Source organism: Pristis pectinata, chromosome 12 (assembly GCF_009764475.1).
Source record: "Pristis pectinata isolate sPriPec2 chromosome 12, sPriPec2.1.pri, whole genome shotgun sequence".
NCBI lineage: Eukaryota > Metazoa > Chordata > Chondrichthyes > Rhinopristiformes > Pristidae > Pristis > Pristis pectinata.
In genome coordinates this window covers 30,458,650-30,468,238 of record NC_067416.1, presented here as the reverse complement: position 1 = coordinate 30,468,238, position 9,589 = coordinate 30,458,650, and the positions used below count along the sequence as shown (strand labels likewise).

General features: G+C 38.4%; 1 protein-coding gene across 3 annotated transcripts in view; it reads right to left on the bottom strand.

Annotated features, from left to right (window-relative positions):
- Window positions 1–1,946: 1,946 nt before the first annotated feature.
- The window catches only part of kif11 (kinesin family member 11), a 41,407-nt gene continuing 33,764 nt past the window's right edge, over window positions 1,947–9,589 (bottom strand). For all 3 annotated transcript variants that reach the window (XM_052026893.1, XM_052026891.1, XM_052026894.1), the window contains exons 22-24: window positions 7,629–7,786; window positions 4,566–4,670; window positions 1,947–2,538 (exon numbers count right to left, since the gene is read on the bottom strand). In XM_052026893.1, the coding sequence (XP_051882853.1) occupies window positions 2,410–2,538; window positions 4,566–4,670; window positions 7,629–7,786 (392 nt within the window). In that variant the 3' untranslated portion in view covers window positions 1,947–2,409. The remainder of the gene's footprint in view (window positions 2,539–4,565; window positions 4,671–7,628; window positions 7,787–9,589) is intronic.

The window sequence follows — 9,589 nt, the reverse complement described above, 5'->3', positions numbered from 1 at the left end:
CACTTGGTGGTGACATTTCAGTTTGATTGTTTTTAAAATTAAGCATAGTGGTTTGCCATCTTTAGCACTGGATGAAAGATTTTCCTGCTCTGGTCTAAAACTTCAGTTTTTTTTGTACTTCCATTTCTCAAGTATCAATGTCTTGAATACTTCACCCCAAAATAATTTGTGCTAGTAGTTCTGTATTACACAGGCAAGGTATTCTGCGAAGAGTTTAGATGCATACCATCTATATTCTCCACAATCTGATATTGTGGTGCTGCGTCTTTCTTTATACACTGTGTGATTTATGGGTAGTCTGTAGAAAGGAAAACATTGCAGGACCTCATGGCAGACACATACCAGCAGGTGGGGCTAAATTCAGAGGATAATGTGGTCTGGATGTAAGAGCCCCTGAAAAGCAGTTATTGAAATTGGAAATGGAGCATTTACCGTGAGTCTCCCGGAGCTGCACATAAACTGAGAAAGAGTTGAATGCAGTTTGTAAACTTTGACTTAGCCAATCCTGAAAGATAATCTACCTAGATTGACCGATGGCAGCAAGAAAAATAAAATACTTGAACGGCACTGCAGGGCATTTACTATTAGTTGGCAAACAAATGTGGAAGGACAAGAGTCTCGATCACTGAATGCATTATTCAGGTGTATCATAAAACGGTGAAACTACGGGACATAAACTCTCAGGAAATTCAACAGACTTTTGGAAATTCGCGAACTACACTGTCTGGAGAGCTTAGAACTTGGGATCAGGGAATTAATGGAAGAGTACCCAAGAATCTGGGAAAAAAAGAATCAACGGGAGTCGACGTGAAAGAGCACTAAATGACCCAACCCTACATGGATGCCAAGTTCACAGAAAATAGGCAATACGTATGCCATAGAGATAACCCCAGCTCCATAGTTTGAGACTAAATGCTTTGCAATTGTTCTAAGATTTGTTGACCGCTAAATGCATCTTTCTGCTTTTTTAAGGAACACTATTAATGCAGAATACCTGAAGCAATGCCCCCTAGAACTCAAACCTAATTCGCCCCTCTCCTTAATATGCATTTCCCTAGTGTACATGAAATCATTGAATGATGCATAAGGCAGATCCATGTTTGTCCCAGTTATTTGAAAATATTCAGTGAATCCCACTCCCCTCTTTCCCTAGAACATTAAATTAATTTCCAAGTATTCGTCCAATTCCCTTTGGCAGGTTACCAATGAATTTATTTTTGCCATCTTTGTTTTTTTTTAAATTGGCAATACATTCTGATAAAAATGCAATACAAAGTGCTCTATCATCAGGTCTCCAACTCTTGCCAATTACTTTAAATCTGGTGGCTTCTGGTTACTAACATTTTTGCTTTCAACAAGTTTCTCCTAACTTACTGTATCAAACTGTCTTAACCAAATTTTCCTTCAATTTTCTCAACTCCGAGGAGAACCTTCCCAGCTTCACTGGTACCTCCCAAACCCCACTGCTCCTCTTGCACACCAATACCTTACCCTCCCTACAATATGGACAGACGCATACAGCACTGAAACAGGCCATTCAGCCCACCATGTCCACATGACCAGTGGGTACCTATTCATATTAATCCCATTTTCCAGCAGTTGGCTCATAGTCTTCAATGCCTCAGCGATTCAGCTGTTCATCAGGACACCTCTTAGATGCTGTCAGCATACTTCCACCAGTCTCTGTGGAAGTGTATTCCAGGTACTCACCATTCTATGGGTGAAAAAGATCCCCCTCAAAACCTCTTGCCCCTTACCCTAAATCTATGTCCTCTAGTTTTATTCACATAATTTTCAAAATGCAGAATTGTAACCTGGAACAATTCCAGGCACTTCCAGAGACAAGGGGAGTAGCTGGGCAAGACTGCCATGCTCCTTTGAGATCTCCTTTGCATGGACCTTCTCCTTTTGGCCGAGGTAGGGAGTAGAAATACAGACAATGAAACTCTGGTCCTATTACTTTATTCGTTTTTGTTTAAAAAGAACACCAACAACAACGTGAACTTTCACTGCACATAGTCTACTGCGTTTACACAGACGATTGTTTGAAACAATATTGGAGCATTTATTTCTTTTCCTAATTAGAAACAAGTATATACACAACAAAATACATTGGTATTAAGATACAAAATTAATCGAAAATTGATATAAAAATTGGATAACCCAGTAGAAGTTGTATTGTGACAGGAAGCAGGAAGTGTTTAAACAATTAAAGGAAAATAGTACAGAATATTAAAAGAACATTTAAAATGATAGAATGTACAAGAATGAGGCAAGGATTGGGTGATGCAGTATCTTAGGATATTAGTATTTCAAAGCACTGAAAAACAAAATAGACAGCAAAAACCATAGGAACACAGCAAACCCTGATGTTGAAGATGCAATTAAAATTAGAGCCATGTAGCAATATTAATTATGCACCCGAAGCGGTAATTTCGATTTTGCTACTGATAGGACTGAATTGTCCTCCATGGATTTTGACTGGTCAGAATTGGCAGTATGTTTATTTTCCTTGTCTTTTTTGTGGCTTTTCTTGTGCTGTAAAAGGCAAAATAAAAACAGTTATCAATCTGTTGTGCACAAACAAAATGCTTTGATTTTAAAATAACAAGTTGTTTAACAGATTTGCTACAAAAATTAAGATAATTTTGCTTCTTTGTAGCTAATGAAGTTCAGTATCTCATTAATTTACAGCATTAAGGCATAACACATGATAATTAAATATCAGGCATTAAATCAACCCGTTATGAAGAGCATCTATAGATATGCAAAATGGAAAGATTAGCATAAAAGAGTAACCAGGAATAAAGGAAACAGCAGAAATATTAAACAGATACTTTTTGTCCTTCCAGCTGAAGACAAAGAACATTTCAGAAATAGATGGGAACCAAGTATCTTATGAAAAAGAGGAATGAATGTTAGTAAACTCACAAGCATCTGCAATGGAGAAATTAACAAAGATATATTACTGCAGAAATTAAAAGGACTGAGGGCAACAGATTCCCAGGACTTAATGACACATTCTTTGGATTTTAAGAGGTGAATTCATTGGTTCTGATCATCCAGAATTTGCTGGAAAAAGGGAACAATGGGCCAGCTAATCTCAAATATGTAGTTGGGAAAACATTATGATCTATTATTATTATTATTATTATTATTAGGGGCTGGGTGCTTTGGGCTATCAACACGAACATTTCATTAAATCCAAAGGATCTGCTATTTTATAGCTATGTCCTCTAGAAGGCAACATCGATCATCTAAGATCCCCACCGTGCCATCTTCTCACAACTACCATCAGGCAGGAGGTACAGAAGCCTGAAGTCCCACACCACCAGGTTCAGGAACAGCTACCTCCCTTCAACCATTCGGTTCTTGAATCAACCCAAACAACCCTAATCACTAAAGTTTAGCAAAACTATGACCACTTTGCACTAAAATTGACTTTTTTTTTGTTCAAATTGTGTTCTTTCTTGTAAAAATTGTTTAATTTATTCTTATGTTTTTCTTGTGAATGCTGCTTATACGATGTTATGTGCCTGTGATGCCGCTGCAAGTAAAATTTTCATTGCACCTGTGCACACATGTATTTGTGCATGTCACAATAAACTCAACGTTGACATTTCTGAAATAGACATGGAGGGAACCACATTTGGATGCATTTAATGCATTTGGATTCAAATTTCCAAACTGCAGTTAATTAAGTGTCACCTGAGAGGTTATTTCAATTAGAGTGTACTGGATGGGTGGGGTGAGGGAGAAGGAAGGTAAAGTGTTAATAAATCCTCAATTTGTGATAATAATCAGTATTCAGAAGAGATAAATGGATCATTTAATTTGGCAGGGCATAGATCAGTCTTTGGTCTTTAGTTAAAAAATTCCATATCATTAGCTTAGATTTGTGGACCAAGCACAAATTTCCTCAAAGCTAGGCTGGGAAACAAGCTGCAAGGAGGATGCAAAATGGCTGCAATGGGAGTTGGATGTTAATTAGTAAGACTACATATGGAGTACTGCATACAATTTTTCCTTATTAAATGATATACCTGCCTTAGAAGGGATTTCAACAAAGTTTCATTGGACTGATTTCTGAAATGGAGCTTTGTCTAATGATTGATTGGGTAAAATAAGCCAATATTCCTTAAACTTAGAAGATTAAGAGGAGTTCAGCCTGAAACATCGTTTTTTTTAAAAAATTGGTATAATAGGATATTTACTCAACAATGATTCCCTCGGCTCGAAAACCACAGCTGAGGGGGTCAGTCTGACAGTAAGAGATCAGTCATACATAGAATCATACATTTCTTCACTCAAAACGCATGAAGAACATTTGGAATTTTGTACATCAGAACACTGCTGCTGGTTAGTTGGAGTGCAGTCAAGGAAGGGGTCAAATTTTTGGATATTAAGGGCTCACAAGATAGCATGAGAAGGTGTAGTTCAGGTTCATGGACAACTTGGATCTTAATGAATGATAGAGTAAGCTATAAGAGACAAATGGGCTTTTCCTGTTACTTTTCTTCTGAATAAAGAAAATGAACCCAGCAACAACAAGTTGAATGAATTACCTGGAAGAATGGGGCACCACCACTATGGCAGAAATCCTCAGTACTCATTTTCTCACTGGCAAAGCTGTCATTACTTGTGCTCATTTGTTCATCTTCCACAGTGTCCTGAAATCAACCACAATTTGATGTCCAAATAACAAAGTTTAATGCTTGAATTTTTATTACAATTTTTTAAAAACATAGTCAGTATACACTAAAGCACTTCCAAATTAGTGCCTGGCAAACAAAAAAATGCCAATTCTTAAACCAGGCTACATCCCAGCTAACATTATCAGGCACAGGACACAACAGCAATTGAACCCATGTCCTTGCAAGATTAGTTAAATCTACTGAGCAATTTTTTAAAATTTGAAATTTAGCTTTCTATTTGTTCAAGGATGCAACAATGGAAAAAGTATTTTGTTCAAACAAGTCAAGTAAGCCTTCAGGCCTGCTGTCATCACCACTATTCAGAAGTGCAATGGAATGAAAGTTAAAATTGCAGCAGCTAAGTTTATTGGGATGATAGCTGAAATCTTTTTGCAATGTTTTGAAGTGGAAAATTGAAAAGTTTGAATCTTTTTATAAACGAACAGATGTACGAAAATTATTTATTTTCTCTCTTGGCCTGACATGGATAGAACACTGCCCAGGTGGTTAACAGGTTTGATCTAACGATTGGACTATATAGAAGAGGTAAGGGTCATAAAAGTGATAATGTAGGGACAAGCACCTAAAAAAAAACTCCAAAGACTATAACAGTCTGGAGCATTATATATGAAAATAAAATCAAAATAAATTGCTAATTCATTAGTGGTTTACCATTCTTATTGTAAGAATGCATCAGTTTTCACTCTTCTTAGGAAGAGAGTTAATAAATTTAGATTGCTTTTCAGAGAGTCAGCAAGGCCAAATGGTCACCTTCTGAGCCATTGTGATTCTAGGACTGAGTAGCAAGATCTTAGCCAACCAATGTGGCTAATGGAGCATTACTTTTGGCTGTGCAGATGTTTATGGGGTGGAGGTGGTGGGATTGGGAATTAGCCAACCTCCCGCATCCAAATTCTTTCTTTCTTTTTCAATCTTTTTATTAGTTTTCAAATTAATACAGATTAATATATCAATGTTTATCCATATAATACAAAGAGATCAGGAGAACAATCATGACATGGATAATCATAAAGAACAATAGAGTATAAAAAAAATCTGTAGATCCAATGATCAGTTAGTGAATGAATATAACATAAAAGAAAAAGATTTATTATAAAATAAGAAAAAAACCCAAAACAATAAGAAAAATTGTAAACAATATATCAAACCAAACTAAGCTAAAGAAAAAAAAATTAAAAAAAAAACCAAAAAAAAACTGGACTAAAATTTCTCAATAGAAACAGAGCAATATTATGTCATCAACTCCGTTCCTCTAAATTGAAAGGTTATTATAAGGGGATCTATATCATGTGAAAATATTGAATAAATGGACTCCAAACTTCCTCAAATTTAAGTGAAGGATCAACAGTACCACTCCTAATTTTTTCCAAGTTTAAACATGATATAGTTTGAGATGTCCCGCATCCAAATTCTATTCAATTATGTTGAGGAGGAGGGAAGACATTGTGGACCTCTGGCCTCTAATCTAGTCCTACATTAGATAAAGACTGTACTATAATACCCACTTGGTCAAAAATCCTGCTAACTTGGGCAAGGTGCTGAAAGGCACTCAGCAACCAAAGAATTGTACCCAGCAAGGAATTAGCACTTCAAGAATAGACAAGCGATAAGATTGGCAAGGATATTTTTTAAAAAAATATATAGAAGGAAGAAATAGCAAGACATCTGGATTGAAGTGGTTCCATCAGGCAGACACAGCATGGATTCAGGAAGGGCAGGTCCTGTTTGACAAACTTACTGGAGTTCTTTGAGGATATAATGAGTGCAGTGGATATAGGGGAACAGGTGGATGTTGTATACTTGGATTTCCAGAAGGTGTTTGATAAGGTTGCACATAAAAGACTTATCTATAAGATAAGGGTGAATGGAGTTGAGGGTAATGTATTAGCATGGATAGAGGATTGGTTAACCAATAGTTGGGATAAACGGGTGTTTCTCTGGTTGGCAGTGGTGAGCAGGGTGCCGCAGGGGTTGCTGCTGGGCCCACAACTGTTCATGACATACATTAACGATTTCAAAGAGGGGACAGAGTGTAGCGTATCCGTTTGCTGATGACACTAAATTGAGTGGAAAAGCAAATTGTGCAGAGGATGCGGAGAGCCTGCAGAGAGATATAGATAGGTTAAGTAAGTGGGCAAGGGTCTTGCTGAAGTAGTACAATGATGGTAAATATGAGGTCATCCACTTTGGAAGGAAAGAAATTGAAGATCAGATTATTTAAGTGGTGAAAGATTGCAGCATGCTGTTGTGCAGAGGGACTTGGGAGTGCTTGTGCATGAATCGCAAAAGATTGGATTACAGGTGCAACAGGTTATCAAGAAGGCATATGGAATGTTGGCCTTCATTGCTAGATGGATTGAATTTAAGAGCAGGGAGGTTATGTTGCAACTGTACAGTGTACTGGTGAGGCTGCACCTGGAGTACTGCATGCAGCTCTGCCTTTGGAGGCGGTGCAGGAGGCTCACCAAGTTGATTCTGGAGATGAGGGGGTTAGCCTATGAGGAGAGATTGAGTCGCCTGGGACTATACCCACTGGAATGCAAAAGAATGAGAGAGGATCTTATAGAAACATAAAATTATGAAAGGGATAGATAAGATAGAGGCAGGAAGGTTGTTTCCACTGGTAGGTGAGACTAGAGCCCTACTAATAAGATAATAGAAAGAGTACTAAATGCAGAAAATGCAAGAGGATCTAATTCAGTGAGATCATAAGGCCAAATCATGATGCCACAAATTGGGAACACACCCATTTCTTGTGAGGCCATTACTCTTATTACATCAGTGAATAAATATGTGCAAACTAAAGAAGAATTTTATTCTGAAACTCTATTCATCATTAATCACAACGTGCTGGAAGTGCAATGAAATGACTGCGCTATCGCTGCCAAAAAGCTATTTTATAATAACACTTACCTGCTCAGGAATGGTTTCCTCTTGGAGATGCATGGCAGCAGCCAGAGAACTCTGCAGTTCCTGCTGCTGTAACTTGTATTCAGCAACCAAGACGTCACGTGGCTCTGTTCTGGAGAGGACGTGTGGGTATGGATAATCTTTCCTCTGTGGAGTGGTACCTAAAATCAAAATGCAATTATCACCAATGGGTAGAATCATACTAGCTCTGTCTGAATGAAATTGTCCCCACCCCACCCACACACATTTCCTTACTGCCAAACAATTCACAAAACCAGCAGATAATCCTGCTGGTTAACTCATTGCAGCACGATTCTATCTACTGCTGATCCTGATGTACTTCCAGTATTCCTTGCTACATTGTCAGAAGAAATGGCAGCACAGCTAGTTTCTCCTTCATTAAGCCCAGGGACCACTGGTCACCTGCAGCATAACATTGGTATAACAAAACCCAAGTCAAAGATTGACATCTTCCCAATCTGTAATATATAATCAAGGGTATATTCCAGTATGGTACTACTTTGTCAGGAGTGGCTGGCTTTTAAATTAAAAAAAAAGCCAAATATTAAAAGGATGTAAAAAAAATACAAAAGCAAAAACATAAAAGAGGAGGTTCTCCTCTGCCAAAGTCACTGTAAGCAGTGCAGCTGGGCATTCATCTCAAACATTTGTGCCAGAAATATGTTACTGAATTCAAAGTAATTAATACCAAGATAAGGCACCATATGTGTGCAAGATTTTATCATTTCTAGACTATTGGCTTTTCAGTGACCTCCAATTCAATTGTTAACTCCAACATACAGTAACATAAATAATATTCAGCTGAGAAAAGTTGTTTTAGTGAACATCTTATCTGCATCTATGAGGAGAGATTGAGTCACCTGGGCTTATACACGCTGGAATGCAGAAGAATGAGAAGGGATTTTATAGAAACATAAAACTATGAAAGGGATAGATAAGATAGAGGCAGGAAGGTTATCTGCATCTTACTTTTGCAGATAACCATCAGCACAATTGTAAAAACTACTTTATTAGTATGATGATGGCTGGGGAGGGTAATTTAGCTGCCCTGTACTTCCCCATTTCTTTTTAAGAGCTGGAATCCAGAACCAACGGAATTTCCCCAGTCTTCAATGAGATTCCATCACTGGAGACATCTTGCCCACTCCTCCCCTTTCAGAATTCCTCAGGGACCATTACCTTTGCGACTCCTTCATCCGCTTTTCCACCTCCACCAAATGCTCCCCTTCTTGCAGCACTTCCCCATGTTACTGCAGGAGATGCAACGTCTGTCCTTTTACATCTCCTCTTCCCACTTTTCAAGGACCCAAACAGTCTTCCTGGGTGAAGCAGCCATATACCTGCACTTGTAATTTAGTGTACTGCATTTGGTGTTCACGACGTAGCCTCCTTTACATTGGAGAAACCAAACACAGATTGGGGGTGACCACTTTGTGAAGCACCCATGTTCAATCTGCAGGGCCAACCCTCAGCTCCCTGTTGCCTGCCACCTTAATTCTCTAACCGCTCCCCTTCTGACTCATCTGTGGCCTCCTGCACTATTATAATAAGGCTCAATATATGCTAGAGTAATAGCACCTCATCTTCCTTCTGAGAATGTTGCAGCTTTCCACACTCAACATTGAATTCTACAACATTAGCTAACTCACTTTCTGTGTTTGTATCATAACTAGCCAGTCCTGCTCAAGTCATCAATCTGTAATTTTGGCTCAGCTTTTCTCTCCCCATTAGCATTACATGAGCTGGGCATTTCCCACAGCTCTGCATTTTGTAAGCCTGAAAGCACATACCACCAGGCTCAGGGACAGCTTCTATCCCGCTGTTATGACTGTTGAACAGTACCCTAGTGCACTAAGATGGACTCTTGACCTCACAATCTACCTTGTTATGACCTTGCACCTTATTGTCTACCTGCACTGTACTTCCACTGTAGCTGTTACATT